Raw genomic sequence first — 18,831 nt, 5'->3', positions numbered from 1 at the left:
TTAATGTGAAATGTTTCTTCAGACAGCTGAGCTTTTTCATCTATTGTTAACATTAATCCATCCAAGTTTCCACAGTTTTTAAACCGTTTTTAAACCGTCTTGCTTACTTATTCCCAAAGTTAGCACTTGCCTAGAGAACTACTAATCCCAGAGCTCGGTCTGAAACAGTGTAAGTACGTTGGACATCATTTTCTTCTCATAACAAAAATAGAGGCAAAATACCAACAATCATATCTTGGAGATTCTTAATGAGCCCTTTCGGATCCTTGACAATATACCACTAATATGGTGCTTTGCGTCCTTTGAAACGTGCCAGAGTGGAGTCCTGGAAATAGTAACACAAACACGAGGCCTCGCCGACGCCACAGCCGACACAAGTTGTCTCTGCATTCGCTGGTCTGCAGTATGCCTGCCCCTCTTATACATTTTCACACCAATTATGCTCATAATCTGTATTCCTACCTACGACCTGGCATGGGAATCGCAGTGCAAATCGTGCACGAGTTTACAGGGAAATGAGAGATGTGAAGTAAGGAGGGTATGCGAGTATTTGCCTGCTCTCGAGACACATGGAGCCTGTTTGGGGAAAAGATACGAGGGGTGATGGTTGAGGTATGTTATCAATTTGAGCTGGCCCTAATGTTTTAAAAATACAGCCAGAACGCCCCACTTTGATCTCCACGGTCGGTTCAGCACAGTCCCCGAAGATAACCATTCATGCCGGCTACTGTAATTTTAGCATCAATCCCTGCTTTTACTAAAGAGAGGGATAGAAGACTAAAAGAGAGCTTTACACCCCATGAGCCCGACAGTATGTCCACAGTTTAAAAGAATGTATCTGTGTGATAGACAGCAAACTTGAAGGTGGTGCGTTTGGGAGAAATGGGTGAAAGGATGTGAGTAGGAATTTTGTATGAATAGTGAAGCAACTAGGCGGTTGCTCGTTGCGCCTCAGGGGTGTGGAACGTGCTGGGGCCTGCTGCATTATACAGACAAGCCCTGAACCCGGCCAGCTGTGCCGCCGCACACAAGACTGCAGGAATGAGGGCACCATGAATGGCTTTCTCTGTGTGACAATGACGGCAGCACTCAGCGGAGAGAGGGAATGGTCAGAGGTCCTTGCTGCAGATAGGCAGCATTCACTGTGTGTGTGTGTGAATGTGTACACTGAGAAATTACTCAGGAATGTGAGGATGCATGCCAAAGACAAAGAATTTGAGTCTCATTGAAGGGAACATTACCCTCTTGCCCTGTGAAGAAGCCACACTGGAACTAAATGGAAGTCTTGTGAACTGGCAGAAAAACTGCAGATCAATTCATCCGGGAGAAATCGAAGATTGTTTTTTCTAGCAAAACATTCATAGCCTTTTAAAAAATTTATTTATAGATTTATATCTCCAAAATCTTTCCGTACAACTGAATTCACACATTCTTTACTCGATCACGGTTTAATCCTAACTTGAGACTCGAATACGTACATTGATGCCAAACTTTGAGCTACAGAGGAATCTCAAGTTAGCATTAAGCCATCAGAAACCACCCGACTTAAGACACAGCTCCAACTTAATAAATACTTTACAAAAATAATGCAGGCTTTTTACAATAAAGATCTGCCACAGAGACACGGCTGTAAATTAATGGTAAAAAAAAAAATTTTGCATGCTAAATAAACTCACAAGCTTACATGAGAACCTGGATATTGTGAACGACAAAACAAGGACAATTTGATAACCCTCTTCTCTGTCCCAACACTATCCTGAAGGATCTCATTATTCTATTACGATAGGCCTCTCAGATTCACCAAAGCATAAACAATCTATGGAGACGGACATGGACACAATCTAAACGAACATTCCTGGAATAACAATTTCCCCTTTTTAAGAATTCTAACTCGGTTCTCCCTTTAGGGACCAGATCTGAGCAAGGTATTATTGGTGATGCAATTACGAGCAACATTTTCAATCTTTTCTTTCAGAGGCATATCTTTATTTCAGAAATGTTTTTATTTATTTATATATAAACAGAGCAATGTTGTTTGCCTTGTTTTGGTGAAGTCAAGAAAAGTTCCTTGTGAGCAAGAAAGTGTCCTGACTGTGGATTTCTATTCCTCTTGCTTCAAAAGAGCAGTACGTCTTGTTCCTCACAGCCTAAAAGTTATTGTGTTACTTGATCTAAAACAGAATAAAAAAATGGTTTCAGCACCATCTTTTGAGGTTTAGCTGAATATTTAAGCAGTGTGGGTTTTCTTTTTGTTTCCTTTCACGCGACAGCCGTCTAGAATTCCCTCGCTTCTTCAAACTGTTTGGAGTAGTCCTCGTCCTGAGGGTTGTCGGGACACTTCTGCCCGTTGTTGGGCGGCCTGGCCTGGTTGTAGCGGCTCCAATCTCCTTTGCAGATGATCCAGGGCAGGATGTCCACCTTGTAATGCAGGTCGGCCGAGAACTCGATGCTGATGAGGTTGGGCGTGCCGGCCCCTTTGCCACGAGTGACGAGCTTCATGTTGTCGTTGTAGCAGCAGTGCTGCGCCGCCAGCGTGGTGGACTCCAGCGTCAGCATGGAGCGGATGCAGTAACGGGCGGTCGGCTTGTAGATCTCCAGCTTCTCCTTTGGCCCGCTGGCGTCCTTCCAGCGGAAGTCTCTGCGCGTGAGAGCGTCGTGTACGTCTGCCGTGCTGTACGCCACCTCGGTCGGGTAGGAGCACGGGCAGCTGGGGAGGTCGTTTGCCACCTTGGTCATGTACTTTTTCAAGAAGTCGCTCTTGCAGTTCATCCATCGCTCGCAGCTGTCCGTGTCTGGAGGAAATGAAGACGCCATTATATGCTGCACTTCCTTTGCGAACGTTAGAAGATGAAAGAGTGAGAAGGTGCGACACCCGACATGGAAGTGTGTTTGCACTGCTTACGAGCAGACAGACAAAGAGAGGCTGGAAGCTGCATACTGTGCTCTTCCTGAGGAATGCTAAGTGTGTGCAGGGACACTGCCGCCAGATGGGTGGACTGTTTCCGATAGTGCACGAGTATCTGAATGAGGGATAGTCAAGAGTGGAATCTTACCAACACCAAAGAGCTCCGTGGCATTGAACTCATCTGTTCCAGCTAACAGGCTCACTTCAGTAGCTGCCGTCTTGAAGGCATCTTCAATACCTTCAAAAAGATGAATGCACGGTGAAAGGTGGATCAAACATGAAAGACTACTGGTGGAATTGTTTTCTCTCTAGTATCCAAAATCGAGACTTTACCTGGGCAGTTGGGCATATCACAAGTTCTGGACTCGGTGGCTGTGCAGGCGTAACCGCACGACCTGGTTCTCTTCTGGTTGCCATTTCCACAGGTGACGCTGCACGCTGTCCAGTTACTCCAGTCCCCCTCTCCGTCCATGTAGTCTGGATCAGAGAGAGAGAAAGAGAGAGATCCTCAGCTCTGATGCAGGCCACATGCTGAACTTACTCAGGCCTGTTAGCATGCCTCACTAATAATAAGTGGGGGGAGGACATGAAAGGGGAAGTGGTGGAGCTCAAAGTTCTCTTTGACTTTGGCCCTCAAAGCAGATATCACGCTAGCCTGTCGACACACACACAGACACACATGTGTACACTATGTGGTACAAGGCATAGGGCACAGTACGTGTGATCAGTCAGTGAAGTAAGGGGAAGCGTTTAGCTAATTCCAACTAATTTACAGGGGATCCGGCCGGGAATTTTCCGAGCTGCCTGAGTATCCCTGACATGGGCACTGGACACCATGCAGCTGCTCTATCGGTGATTCATCGGTTTGGAAATAGGAAGTGAAATGGCAAGAAATCCTCTTTAACTCCAATCATCATAAAGCAGATCACTGTAATGGGTATACATGGAAACAGTTACACGCGGCTCTACCACCACTATTGCGACCGCACCCAAAATAAAAAAATACACACACCTACATCTTGAAAGCAGTCCTCCATCAATGAGGAGAATTAACGTGGACATGTTGGGATGGAAGTATTTCTGGCCGGGATCCAAACCTTCCTATAAACCCCCTGCTCTGCCATCTGCCCCTCATTATGTGCATTTCGTATGAATACAGTAATCTAGTGTGGCTCCTCTCCCTCGTCCATTGCTTACTGCGGCCAAAGAGCTGGTGGCAGCTCAGACCAAACTTAACGATTACCTGCCCTTGAGCCCACAGATGAGACGACTGAATGTCACTGGCCTGTGATGGATGACCCTCACTGTCGGTCTACAGTTATGATCATCAGGTTTAAAACCCAGACAGAAGTGACCACTGTGTGGTATGAAATAGCAGATAAATGAGAGCTAACCGCAGTGATAAGCCAGAAACATTAAACTCGGGCTGTGGTTTGACGGAGAAATTAGAAAATCTTCTCCCCAACCGCTGGAGTGCAAGTGGATGAAATATCATTTTCCACAGCGTACGCATTCCTGTTCGACCGTGTTGGTTTGGGCATGCTACAACACGGGCCGGACACATACTGTAAGATATTCTTCCATGGCAGATTTATCAGTGGGGTTGCTTATGGAGAGTGCTGTGAGGATGGCGTGGCTGAACTTTAATGAAGCGAGGCGTTAAAAGTCGTTGCGTAGCTAGCTCCACGCCACACAGGAATCCGTCTCATAAAAAAGTGTTAAAGGTTTCAATCAGGGGCTCCCAGAGGCTCGCCTGAGATGACTGCACTTATTATGGTGACAGCTTAAATCAGTAAATCTGCAAATTACAGATTCCACATGAGACTTTGGGCATCTGTGGAAACGTTGGAGACCAACGCTCAAATGGGAAACGATGTACCCAGCTAAATATTCTGCCACGTGCACCACAAACACACCCTCCTGTGATCCTCACCATATTCAGTTTGCGCTTTGCCTCCTCTCCGGTCCCAGTCTGCCGGCGGCCTGAGGAAGTTGCTGTCCTCACTATTGCTCCCGTGGGTGCGATCGCGCTCCTCTGTCTGATGAGTGGTGGAGGAGGAGGAAGGTGAGGAAGAGTGAGGCCACCAGTTTCTCCAGTTAGGGGAGGCCCAGTTGGGTTTGCTCTCCTTTCGGAGGCCTTTCTCTGGCTCATGGCCCTCCAGTCCATCCACCACTTCAATGGTCACCTGAATTCAAGAACACAAGACATTTTCTGTCACATTTTGGGACCCAAGGGGTCAATCAGGGGCCTTGGGGTGACAATTTCTGATATTCCCACACACACAATATTACCCCCTCCCCCTTGCTGTCCTAACACATGTGCCTCCCAGATGAGGGGGGACCACCACCCCTGCCCCACAGTCACCCTCCCACCTCTTGGGCTCTCTGCACCTAAATACAAAGTTCAAAGGGCTACTCAGCCTCCTCCAGACCATGAAAGCCAGATGAATCCCAGGATCAAAGACAGCCCCCTCCTCCTCCTCCTCCCCCTTGTTCTCCCAAAGCCTCACGCCCTTGCTCAATTGGCTGCTCGGCTCTCTTCCCACATCTTGAGATGTTAATACACTTTGTTCGTGCTCGGATTTAGCGGTGATGCTCTCAGATATGGAAAGACCCCCTCGCTGGATTAGACAGGAGAATGATTAAAACATGACAGCGGTTGCTCGGCCATCTGCACCACTGAGGGACTTATGGGCAAGGCCTTGCCGCACATTTACATAAGCTGCCGTCTGTTTTCCTGCACAGGGGTTCGTCGTGAGGCATTGCTGGTAAGCGACTGCCTTTCAGTTGTCATTATGATGGACGAGAGACCTCAGTGTCCATCGTAAGCTTCAATACGTGTGTGAAAGTGAAAAGGGGAGAGGGAAGGAGGAGGCGGGAGAAAAGAGGGGGTAGCGATGTGCACCAAACTATTCTCCTTCTTCCTGTCCTACGTGGTTGAGTAGCCATGTCTTACGAGAGAGCTCAAGCATCAAAGCACCCGAGCAGGTGTGCAGACACACATGGTCACCTGAATATTGGGATTCTGTCCATTGATGTCGGCTTTGGAGAGGTCGGGGAAGTTGTGCAGATCTAGCAGGAAAGCTCCAGGGCTGTGCACGTTGCTGCCTTGTGCCCAGGGGAGGGTGGCAGGCCGGTGGGCCAACCGGTGCTCTGGACCCGACCTCCGGTCTTTCGGAGCCAGTTGGGCAGAGCTGCTTTTTGCATTTATATTGTTCTGCAGGGGAGAGAAAGGCACATCATATATTAGTTATCATTGTTTGTGCATTGACACTATAACATTCAGTGTTTCCCCTAGGCTTACAGCTTCAGGGGGGTGGGACTAGTGCCGCTGCTAGCCATGTTGGTGCCCTGAGCTTAACTCCTTAACCCCTGAGATGAGAAAGGGACCCACGGCGAGCGTTGTCGACGGGGTGGGGGGGGGGGGGGTGGTGCTAGTGAGAGTGTGCTCACCCGTGTGCGAGGATTAGTCTGCGTGCATCACGGCAGAGCTCCGATGTCGGCGCGCGCATCGCTCTGCCGCGCGAGCCGAGAAGTGTTGACGGGGGGGGGGCTTCAATAGTAGGTGGACGAAAATTACAGGGTGGCGGGCGGAGATTTCAGGGTGGCACTGACATTATTAGAATGTTTACAGACAATATTTGATTCCTGCATCCGACAAAATATGATCCGTCTAGAGGAGCATGCAATCAGAGCCAGTGTAGCAGCAGGAAGTACTTCCTCACATTTCTATGTATGCTGCTGCTTTGCCGTAGCTATATGATGTGGACATTTTTAGCATGTCGGGGTGCTGGCTGGGAGAAAAGAGCATATAGGACTGACGGATTTCCTGCGGTGGGGCTATACTGAGAAACCTAAGCAAACATTGCAAAATAATTACATCTGCCTTCTTGTCGACAGAAACACATTTGAGCCTCTGACAGGGGGGAGGTTGTAAACTCATCCCAAAAAGACAGTTGAGGACATGTACCCTGCCAGGTATGCAGGGAACAATTATATCTCAATTGGACAGACAGCCATAAGTAGCTGGCAATCAAGCATTCTGGGGTGGCAGAAAATAAGATCAGAGAAAGCAATCAATCATGTTGCTTGTTTTCTTTTTGTATGTCCCATTTCCTCCTCCCCAGTGTTTTTGTGGCCGGGCTCAGCTTGAGAATATGGCAGCAGAGCTGCACGGTTGAGGTGGCCAGTCGCAGACGACCTGTCAGCTCAGCCACATTGTGGCGGGCAGAAGAGCCCCCAGTGGAGCCGAGTGTGTCCAGCCAAGGCGCTCTAGACACTGGAAGGGGGAAGAATTATAAATGTGCATGTGACTTAAATTTAACCACGGAGGAGACACACACACAGAGTCCTATGTTCCATTTGGATTTATCTTTTCACACATTAAATTGATGTGATGCATTTCAAAGAATTACAACACTTTCACAACCCATACCTACATGTGAGCTACTGCCGTAATTACAACGATTATACTGTTGCCCATACTTTTTCAGGAGGGGAGGGGGGGGGCGCTGTGGTCTGTAGCCACCAAATCAAAAAGATAATTCATGTTGAAAATCATAAAATGTGAGGAAAAACAACTCCGAAAGAGCAGATTCCAACTAAAACCACAAAATCTCTTTGCACGACCAAACACTTCAGGCTGAGATCTCAATAGAGAAGGAGGTCATTCCAACAGCATCACTTGTGCATCAGCTGTCGGCCCTGATGTGAACATCACAGGGCCCTCCTTGGTTCTATCACAAGCCCTTTGAGATGCCCACGTGATAACCCAGTCTTTCAAGTTCCCAGCCTTCTCAGTGGCTGTAATTGAGCTCCACTGAGGGAGCAGGCCCAACACAACACTCACAGGTCCAATCACAATGTACACACACACACACACACACACACACACACACACAAGTGTAAACAGTGTTAACAGATGGTGATAATCTCCTCCCTTGTAGATGATCTTTTTATGGTTATTTGTATTTCATTTATTTCCTGACACTGATACTACAAACACTCATTTAAATCTGCTGCCAGAAAAGTGCCAACATTTCACAGCCACTGAAGACAGACAACTTCTTTTGTTTTCCCATATCGTACGACTGCGAGTTGTTTTCATTCACAACACCTGCCATTTAAGGAGATTCATCCAAAGATTAAGACGCAGATAATAACTGTCAGTGAGTTATGACTTACTACTTTCTCCATGAATTGGTCTATTGTAAGAAAGCAGATGCAGAACACAAATGTTTCAGAATGCCAGTCCCAGTGTTTGCAGGCGCAGTCATCCTTCGTTATCCGCTCTAATCCTATCTGCATCTTCTGTTGTGTCACATTATGATGCATGACACATGGCTTGCAGATTATGCCGACACAAATTTAGATTGTTTCACATCAAATTTAAAAGCATTCTGATTAATCTCAGGACAACAAAATTGGTCTATGTCAAATATTGGTAGTTTAGCACTAATGCAATTTTTATTGTTGGAGGGATTAGCTAGTGGATAGTTTTCATATGATATAATTGCTGCTTGGTGTTTATTAAGCAAAAATATAGACTGAATATTGAAGAAGTGCTGCATATTTAAATAAAACTATTGGCAATATTTTGCACCCAAACCACGACGACAGAAACTACCCAACATTAACGCACCGTTTTTATGTTTTAATCGTTTGCAATCAGCTGTCATTTTTTTATTTGCTGCATTGCTTTTGGACCTTTATCTGTCCATAAACTACAGCTCTTTTATATTGGAGCTGTTTAGTATTGAACCTGAGACAATTTGAACTGAGCATTGACAGACACAGGGAAGACTAAGATGCTTTCTCCCATCAGCTCTGAGATTTCACAAAATCTATATTTCCATCTGGGAGCTCAGCAGTGTGAACGACAAACCGTGACCTTTCCTTTTTTCCCTGTGAAAGGTTTTTTCCATTTTTTGGGGGAGTTTTTCCTGATCCGATGTGAGGTCCTGGGACAGGGATGTCGTATGTGTACAGATTGTAAAGCCCTCTGATGCAAATTTGTAATTTGTGATTGGGGCTGTACAAAATAAACTGAATTGAATGACATTTTACAACCTAATAACAGATTTTCTTTTTTCTGTCTCAGCAGAACGCTTGAAGAGAATTAGTAGAGCACAACATGGGAATAAGTCACCTGAAAGGAATGATGTTGACATAAACACCTCTCTGTCTTTTCCAAGCGGTTCTCACTGGAACTTTTTCACACGACTTAAGAAGAAAAACATGCTGTTTTCCATTTTCATCTGATACAAAGTTACCCTTTTAAATGCACAATGTTTTAAAAATAAATCAGCATGTTCCCCTTTGATGGCGGGCTGCTTTTCCTCCCTATCACTCATCTGAGATCTTCCTCAACGAGGAACGCGCTTTAATTTGAAGATCAAAAGTGACACACCCTTCCTCGTTTCATCTGGGGCCTCCCAGGATGTCACCCCCCACCCTCAAAAGCCATGAATGAACACTTGCTCACACAAGCCACCCCCTCTCCCTCCCCACAGTATCTCTTCGTCTTTTCCCGCTTCCCCCTTTTTTACTTTGTGTGAGGGCTGCTTAAAGGGGCATGACTCCATTTTCAATTGGGAGCAACTCAGGGGTCCTTCCCCCAGGGAGGCTGGCAGGAAATGAAGGCAGTGCACATTGTGCCAGATGCTTTTCAGCACCACGCTTCTGTAGGTGGAAGAGAACACGATCCTTCCTCTGTCACACACTGGGCTTACGTATGTGTTTATTTACAGCATTAAACTGAGTAGTTGCATGCTGTAAAGGAGCTCAAGAGTGCATTGTTTAGACGAGACAAAAATAAGCTCACGGTTAGAAGACCATGTTCCTGACTGATAGGTAATGTTTTTTTATATAATAGCACACTAATTTACACCGCCACAGTGGATGAGTCTGCAATCTTGGGTCAGTGGTGGTAGTGTGCCTTGGACCAAAGCTTTGTGTCTCTCCACTACAAGTGCATGGATCCGCATCCTGTCATTTGTGTTTCTGTGAATGGCAATTTATATATGACACCTTGGAGGGACAATACACCCCCTGGGCCGTGACAAGCCCGGCCGAAAGATGACATCACCATCTTCAGTGGCGGACCAGTGAAGCATATCCTGAACATTCATGAGCAAAGAAAAAAAACATTCTCAAGCGCTTTTCTCAACACAGGGGCATGAGTGGCAATGTCGGGCTCTTTCATCACGAGCCAGAATCCTGATGTAAATGTGGACGAGTGACAAAAGGGATGTTCAGGTTGGATTCGGTTGCATGAGTTTAGGATTTTTGTAGCAAATCCTCAGGGGAAACGCTCTCCTGGTCCTCATCCTGTTGGTCCAATCCAACATTTGGCTGTATGACAAATATTTGATAAATTCCTGTAATATTTCTTCAGCTTTGCAAATTACCCTTACCATCCCCTGTGGAAGTACAAATTCTTTCCATTCATTTCCCCCAAGCACGAATGAAGAATTTATAGAGGGACAGTGGGCATAAATACCTATTCATCACTGGCACACAACGGAAGTATTTCAGTAGCTAAATATACAGCACAAAGCAGCTGAAGGATGTTTACCACTCTCTAAAAAAGCCTGTTGATCCCAGACTTGTCTTAACCCCCAGTCAAGATGTGGGGCTCTCCTGGAGTCTGCATGCTTTATGCTGATGTTAAAACGGGCAGTTAAACAGTTAAACCCGTCTTACATGGTGTCATGTTGACAAACGTCTCCCTCGTGAAATTGTGTTGAGGCACATTCTAAACTGGAGCACGACCCATAAAGGTGGCATCAACAACTATTTTGAACCAGACAACATCAATGTCAGAAAGATTTCAAAACTTTGTATTGTTTTATTCACATCATTTATTCTTATGTCCGTCCATGTGGCCTATCCCACACTTGTTGGGGCTTGAGGCCTGATCTGGATCAGGGCACCGAGCGCCAGTCTGATGCCAGACTCCACCTTCAGGGACTCAGATCTCCCTTCGCCCCATCAACTGAAAGCTTGGGTGACCAGTGATGAGCCTGTGGTGACAGAGATGTGCCTGCAGCTATAGCGTTTAACTCCCAACAATAGGGAGGTGCGTCTGGTGCAGGGGGCTGATCTCTGACCCATCCCTCTGCTGGCTCCCTGTTATTCCCAGGGGACACCCTAGGGAGACCACATCCTGTGTATGTCAACTAGCCCCAAAGACTCACATGGTACCCGGGAAACTGAGGCTTTATTTTACCTGGACCGAGTTTATTGTCAACCTCATCTGATAACCCCTGCTCCTACCTACTTGTAGCTTACTTATAGCTTTCCTAACTCACCTCTGTAAGTGCTGTGTCCTGATCCAGGCTCAGAGTCTCGTTGCCCTGGGGCAGCGGACTGCTCCGCAGGACCGTGATGTGCAAGGTGAGGAGAAGGAGTCCCAGGAGCAGCAGCAGTTCCGCCACCAGTCGCACCATCCTTTTGACGCGGCTGCCCTTGGGAGCCTGCGGTGTGGCCGGAGCTCCGACTCCGCCTCCTCCCGGTGCAGAGACTCCGATCTCCGGATCCGCCGGGGACGAGGAGCCGCAACACCACTTCGGAGCCACTTCGGGAATCAGAGTTGCAAAAATGATGGGAATAGGATCGGAGCTGGGATAGTCGAATGATTTGGAAGAAGACAAAAAAAGTGCTGGAAAAGAAGTTGGATCCAGTGTGGGGGGTTCTTTAGAAACTGCGTCCAAAATGATGATTGATCCACTCGCAGATTGTTCGTAAAGTGTGGATGTTGAGCCAAATACAATGCGAGTTAACGTGCTGATCTGCCAACGCGCACACAGTGGATCCAGCGCGCAGCATTCACTTCCCTCTGTTGTTGCGCCCTCGTCAAATCTCCAAGCTCAGGAAACTTCCAGCCCAGTTGCCCCGTGGTGTCCCCGCCACATTCTCAACCTCAGCTTCACTCTCCCTCACTTCTACTCCAGGAGCTTAACGCGTGTCTCGTTGTGTCCACATTATGCGCTATTCGACGGAGACTATACCTTTGGAGAAGTGAGTGCAGGTAGTTAAGTTAAGTATATCGTCCCAGTTCAGACCTCGCGGTGGAGTTTGGTTCTCCTCAAAAGCAGCAATCATCCATGAAGCCCACCGGCATGAAGCCCCGCGCTGGCGTGCGTCTCTCGCGAGTTCTTTTGGGAGGAAACGAGCGAAACCTTCTCCAACCGCCGCTTTCTGAAACACGCGCTGTTCTTGATGTGCGCTCTTGAGGTGCTCTTATACCATACGCCCCTGAGCAGGCGCCCTCCCCCTGGTTAACTCTTTCGTCCCTCTCCACCAGTCCTCCTCACACTGGTGGAGTGTGGAAGTTCGGGTGTGAAACACCCCGCAAGTGTGTTAAGCTACTTTCCCACTGCAGACGAGAAGCAGCTGAGTCCTTTGGACTTAGCGTATTTTTAATAAACAAAAGCATAACATCTCAATACTGACTTTATAAAGTCTCCCAATTTCAACAGACAAGTGACTTCCTTCTATTGAGAGAAATCATTTCGCAGGCACAAGAAGGAACTCCCTGGAAGCAACCCGGCGGTCCCCCCGGGAGGCGGAGGAAGACACCTGGAGGCGCAGCGGGCGCGTCGCCGCGCGGAGAGGAAGACACCCGTAGGCGCGTTGCAGGAGGTCTGCTGCCTCGAGTTCCTGTTGGCATGTGTGTGTGTGTGTGTGTGTGTGCAGCAGCGGCCACTTGTCTCGTTGTTTGATGAAAACGCTGCAACGGAAGGTGCTGCAACACTTCACTTACGCGAGACAAATGGTGCGTAATGTGATTAGCCCAAGTGAAACGTTTTATTGTCCTCTTCAAAGGACGTGGTCGCTGTGTCACATTATGCACCACGCGGGGATGCTGCCGCCTCAGCGTGGCCGACAGTTCACTGCGCCCCGAGGCGTGCGTCTCATGCCGCGGGGTCGCCTTCTCAGGTCGATACATTCAGTGTGGACAACGACTAGAACACTAAGGTTACTGACGAGGACTAACACGACATCGTTTGTGTGGTGGATTATTTGTCAAGTGTCATAACAGCTCGCGTCAAACCATATAAACACATATTGGTTCCTTGGCTGTGCGCGTGCATAACTACTCCTCGTGGCTGCCAAATGGCGCTGGCAGCGGAACAGCGGCGGGTCCAATTTAAGACAACATAAATCAACTGTACATGTTTTTTTCTTCTCTTTCCTGCATCACATGGTTTCTACGTTCAATGGGTCCGTGTTTTAAGACCCACAAAGGGTCCCCCTTAATGCATTACACAGCTCTGTGTCACGAGTCCTTGGAGTAATGAGGCGTTTGATAAACTCAGGTCCTGAATTTATTCAGCTGAGATAAAACTCCAATGTGCCCATCTGATGCCCATGTGTGCCAGAAAGCAGAGTGAGTACATTTGTGTAAGTGGCATTTTACTGATCATGCAAAGGATTAACTGTAAGTGATGAACATGGACTAATTCAACACCTTTGATGAATGATACAGGATCACATTTCATTAAGCCCCTATATTTTCAACAATTATCTCACAAATGAGTTATATGAGATCTAATGTCTGAATTAGTCGTAAATACACATAACATTGGTCCCAGTCTGTTCCAATGAAAAACACCAGACGTGCCTACTTCATTACGCTCTGTTAACAAGTGGTTAGCAGTACAGCTTTACTGCAACCTTCAGTTACAGTCCTTCTCACTCCAGGCACAGCATAGCTGCCTCAACCATGTAAATCTGTTCTTTGTCTGCTTCACTTCAAAAAGAAATCCCTCTCCCGAGTAGAACACTCTCCTGTCTAAATGGGAAACAGAGAGCAGAGAGAATGGCTTGCCGGCTTTGGACACAGTGGTGGACATCAAAGGATCCCCCTTCAGAATAGCAACTACATGCCATTCCAATAAGGGCAGTGTGTGTGTGTGTGTGTGTGTGTGGATCTGCAGTTCAAAAGAGGCAGGCAGGTCTCTGGGGCCTTGCCACCAGGAGTCAGGCAGCACAGATGTTTTGAATGCCAGCGCCGGATCGTTTGCCACTTCTGCTGAAACTCAGATCAGTTGGAAGTGATGGGAGGAAAGTGTGGGGCCACGTGGCTCCTGCTCCCCTCGGCCCTGACGGTGGATGTGTGCTATGCTACCTGGTCACTTATCTTTAAAGCGACGCCTCCGGACGAAGAAGTCGACTAAAAGTTGATGATGACACAAGCTGTCTGCCAGCAGGACTGTTAAGTAACGAAAGATCTGCACAGATAAAGACATATTTGGCCACATCTAGTTTCTGAAATAAAATTTCAGGTTACATAAGGTCTCCATCAGTTGGAATGCACACATTTGTCCTCCAGAAGTCGGTTCCATATTAAGTCTTCAGACTGACAGTTTTAAAATAAAGAGCTTCAAACATAATTGTCTTCTCAAATATGAACAAGCATTATTCCTGTTGCGCATTTATTGCTCATAAATCTCAGCAATCTCGAGTAGGTCATTCTGCATATTCATAGTGGAGCTCAGTGTTTGAACAGAGTTATATCTGAGAAGGAATTCAAGCTTTAACATCTGTCTTCTGCTGTAAACCCACAGTGCATTTCAGAATGTTCACTTGTCGACTAAAGGTGAACGTAAACACAAATGACTAACAGACATCCCATGCACTTGAATGCAGCATTGTGAGGCCACCTTTTCACATCTCAAGGTCTTTATGGACCAGAGCATTGGTCCATTATGACATCACAGATATTAGCAAAACTGTTTTCTGTTGTTACTGGCTACACTGTAAAATGTAATAGTAAAGTTTAGTTAAAAAAATTAGTGAGCTTTACTCATTTCTGCTTACTTTGTTGACCTTACTTTAAGAAACTTAGTAAAGAACACTTTTTGGTGAGTAAAGTTATTAAACTTATTATCTCAAGTAAGCTTTACTTTAAAAAAATGAGTGAGGCGGACTCGGAAGAAACTCGGACGCACTCGGCAGCACTCGGCTCGAATACGCATGCGCAGTCGACCACTGAAGACGTTCTTTGCCTGAGACGGATTGGCGGCAGCGAGAAGGCAGTGCAGGTGTGCGAGTTACTTTAAGGTAAGTTTCAGCGTCTCAATAACGTTTTGCCGTTCATGTCCTTAGTAAACATCGTCTTATCTTCGCCATATTGTTCATATGTATATTCGTAGTTGAATGTTAACTTTACGAAGCGTTTAATGTAAGCTAGCTAGACCGTCAAAACAAACGAGTCACAATGTTAATGGCGGACATCGTCGTGGCTGTCTCACTCGTGTGCATTAACGCAGCACTACGTCACACAACGCTACTGTCACTGAGTTAAGAGTGAATGCAATGTCAGGTTGAATGTAACTATAATGTAATGGTACTACTTTATAGACATGCGGAGTGATACGAAGGCATGTGTGATCAGAGGGGGGGCGTGTACAGTCGTCAGTCCGCTCTTGGAGTTACCCGAATCCAGTCAGTCACGGTGTTATGTATGGTTAAGCTAATAAAGATACTTGGAGATACAACGGGCTCAAAACCCTATTATTCCATAACACTACAGTAACGAGGAATAATTCAACTACAACCGTATGATGGAGAACTTCGCCACAGCGAATGTGGTACAACGTTTTTTTATTTTTTACTTGAACATCATTTCTTATTTTGTGATATTTAATGGAAATGACATCCATTATAACCAATAGCAAGTTTGAAACTAAGCTCCCTGCCAACCTCCCTACAGACTATTTATGACTTCAATCTATCTATCTATCTATATCTAGGATAAGCATTTGTAATCATATTTGTCTGTGAAATCTTCCATTAAACTGATGGCTTTTTAGCCGTAAAAATGCATCTTGAGGAGTTATTTGCAGTTTGACTAATTGCTTTTGTTGTTTCTTTTGTAGGCTTTGAAAAACCTGGCAATGAATTGTAAGTATTGCTTATTTTCTTCTACACACCACTGCATAACACATGGAAGCGTTGCCAGATTGAGTCCATGTCTTCACACAGAGTGTCTCCTGTGACGACCATGAAGGGCTGATGAGGGGAGCTGATGAAATCTGTTCAATCTAGAAGCCACTAGTTTTCTGCCCAGTGTGATGTAGTATGTTGTAATGTGTTTACTGTAGGTCTAATATGACTAAATATTAATTTATTTCTCTTTCCGTTAGATTCTGGCTGAGTTCTGTCGCTTATCAAGCAAAAATCTGAGTTGCGATCAGAGTTCTTCAAAGATCTCGACAAATATACTCCTCGCTTCCTGGAGAAGTTCAAAACCCAGAGGGGGAAAGTGTCGGACAGAAACTTGAATATCTGCAACAAGTCACACCTGGGGTAAGTTTCTCAAGCAGTCATTTTTCTTTATGTGGTTAATAAAGTAGTGTCACAGCATTGCATGCAGAGCTGTCAAATGATTGTCCTTTAACACTTGTGAATTGTGTGTGTTTAAAATGTTTTTTTAGAGTACAGATGTGACTGGGAGGTGAACAGCAGTCCTCCGTGGTTCTCCCGTCATCCTTGGAGATGACAACGCAGACTTCTTCAAGAATTTGTAAGTAGACTTTAGTCAAAATTATTTAATTCCACACCACAGGATGCCCAATATATCTCATGTGTTCTGCCTGTTAATCTTTTGGTATTGGCTACTTCTCTTCCAATCAGTGCTTCTACTTTTTGATTCACTTATCCCTGATTGGGGCCCTTTTAGTGGGATCTCCCATCTTTCCAGTCAGGTCCAGTTGCAGCTCTCTAGTCACCCCATTCAAAACCCAAAGGCCTTCAAAATAAAAAATTACAAATCATATCACACCTAAATGGGCATCTGTACACCTTCACATGTCTGCATGATGGTAGAGGGGTTCTACTAATATCTCCTGTTACCAAAAATGGGTTTTCACTTGTAACATTATCGCTATTTCTTTGTTGCTTTTGGGCAATATGCTCGCTCTCCTGCCACAGGAGGTTCAGGAGCAGCCAATATGATGCAGGTGTGACGGCTGAAGATGGTAGGTACCTGTTCAGCCTCCTGTGGTAGGAGCACATTTCCCAGAAGCAGCAGTGACAAAGAAATGTGGATGTTTACCACGAATATGGTTGGTTGCCCACGTATTAAACGTTGGTCTTTCTTTATTGAAGGTGTGAGTTTAGGATGGCATGAAGCTTCGACTTGACCCTATGGAAACACAGCAGAAGCCACGAACGGGTCCTGATCGGGGTGTGTTGTGATGCAACTGCATCGACCTGTTCTCAGGCCCTTCTACATTCTGTTTTTTACATTTGCTCTATTATTGTTGTTCCATTCAAATATCCCTATTTGTAAATATGATAATTCATATTCTTTATTATTAGCTTTTGCAATCATTCAGTGAATCACATGATCAATGAATTAATCATCGCACTCACTCCTGAGCATCTTTCACTTGATTATCTAATAATCTCAGAATCCAAGTAACCATTGTGTGTTCTACGATAGAAATGCAACGTGAAATTTGACATGTAATTGTGTTTTTTATGCTGCTCTTGTTATTAGGACTCTGATGACCTTCTGGACGTGTCCCACACCTCCATTGGGACCCTGACGGTGCTGAAGACATCGTGGCCCCCTCACTCGCTGGACCTGGAGTCTACAACTACTGCCATCGTTTTGGGAGGAACAGTCGTGATGGGTGACCGTGATCATCTTCCCCGTGCCGTGTGGCTACTCTTCGGACTTATTTACCCCTGAATTTGGAGTATCCTCAACGAGTGAGGAACACCTTCTGAATTTATTCATAGAGTGCTTCTCACTTGGACCAAAAACCCTAAAATACAATCACTCAAATATCTACTGATGCCATAAGGGACTGTGTTCATGATGTGCAGTCAGGCCGAGAACTTCACCCTTCTATCTCCAATTGAACTCTTTTCTAGAAAATGTCTGTTTTTGTTGTTTTTCTGTCGTGAAATTTAGCAAATGCCGAAAACGCTGTGTTCATCATATTTCTGCGTTACAAAACCTAATCTGGCAACATGTTCAGCGTTTTAAGCACGTTGTTTGAGTTTTAAAACATGTGTTTTCTTCTAAATAAACGTTGTCTTCCATTGTAACTGTTCTCCTTCTTTTGTTTCAACAACTTACAGTTTTTAGTTCAGCTTACTTGATCATTTTAAGGCAATCGGTTTCCTCACTATTTCTAAGTAATAGGATCTCATTGACTAGTAAAGTTAACTAGTTCTTATTAGTCCTGTTTACTTAATATAACTTGGATCTTTTAAGTTGTCTTTTTTAAGTTAACCTAGTAGCTAATAATTGTTAAGTTAACTATACTAATGTTTACTGCAATTACGTGAGTTGCCTAAACTTAGTTTCTTTTAGCTTTAAGAACTTAAAATTATTGAGCTACTTTACTTAGAAATGTTGAGGCAATCGGTTTCCTCACCTTTTTCAAGTAAAGTCAACTTATTACATACTTAAAGATTTTAAGTTACCTTCACTCGTATCTTTTAAGTTGTCTGAACTGACATATTATGAGTTGACTTAACTTATGTTTACTCCAATTACATCAGTTGCCGAAACTCATTTATTTTTAGTTTTAAGAACTTAAAATTATTGAGCTACTTTACTTAGACATTTTGAGGCAATCGGTTTCCTCACCTTTTTCAAGTAAAGTCAACTTATTACATGATTCAAGATTTTAAGTTACCTTCACTCATATCTTTTAAGTTGTCTGAAATGACATATTATGAGTTGACTGAACTTATGTTTACTCCAATTACATCAGTTGCCAAAACTCATTTATTTTTTGTTTTAAGAACTTAAAATTATTGAGCTACTTTACTTAGAAAATTTGAGGCAATCGGTTTCCTCACCTTTTTCAAGTAAAGTTAACTTATTACATTTTACAGTGTAGAGAAGCCAGATGTGGATATTCACTTCCAGAAAAGAAGCTCTACCATAGATTTCA

At 45.1% G+C, this 18,831-nt stretch overlaps 1 protein-coding gene and 1 long non-coding RNA gene across 4 annotated transcripts; one reads left to right on the top strand and one right to left on the bottom strand.

The window, feature by feature from the left end:
* Positions 1–1,363: 1,363 nt before the first annotated feature.
* Positions 1,364–12,095, bottom strand: ism1 (isthmin 1). Its single transcript, XM_056436353.1, has 6 exons — positions 11,218–12,095; positions 5,916–6,122; positions 4,839–5,091; positions 3,239–3,382; positions 3,054–3,143; positions 1,364–2,792 (listed from the first exon to the last, which is right to left on the bottom strand). Exons 1-6 carry the CDS (start codon positions 11,353–11,355, stop codon positions 2,275–2,277), a joined length of 1,350 nt encoding a protein of 449 aa, XP_056292328.1. The 5' UTR covers positions 11,356–12,095; the 3' UTR covers positions 1,364–2,274.
* Positions 12,096–14,923: 2,828 nt separating this feature from the next.
* Positions 14,924–17,926, top strand: LOC130207661 (uncharacterized). Of its 3 annotated transcripts, XR_008834317.1 has the most exons (7): positions 14,924–14,974; positions 15,793–15,817; positions 16,060–16,222; positions 16,351–16,439; positions 16,847–16,893; positions 17,024–17,102; positions 17,418–17,926. It is a non-coding gene; the product is annotated as an uncharacterized LOC130207661 (long non-coding RNA). The 3 variants fall into 3 exon arrangements; XR_008834315.1 differs by lacking the exon at positions 16,847–16,893; XR_008834316.1 differs by having other exon boundaries at positions 16,847–17,102.
* Positions 17,927–18,831: the final 905 nt, after the last annotated feature.

The sequence above is a fragment of the Pseudoliparis swirei genome, chromosome 17 (genome assembly GCF_029220125.1).
Source record: "Pseudoliparis swirei isolate HS2019 ecotype Mariana Trench chromosome 17, NWPU_hadal_v1, whole genome shotgun sequence".
Taxonomy (NCBI): Eukaryota; Metazoa; Chordata; class Actinopteri; order Perciformes; family Liparidae; genus Pseudoliparis; species Pseudoliparis swirei.
The sequence above is the reverse complement of the archived record's forward strand: the minus strand, read 5'-3'. Positions and strand labels throughout refer to the sequence as shown.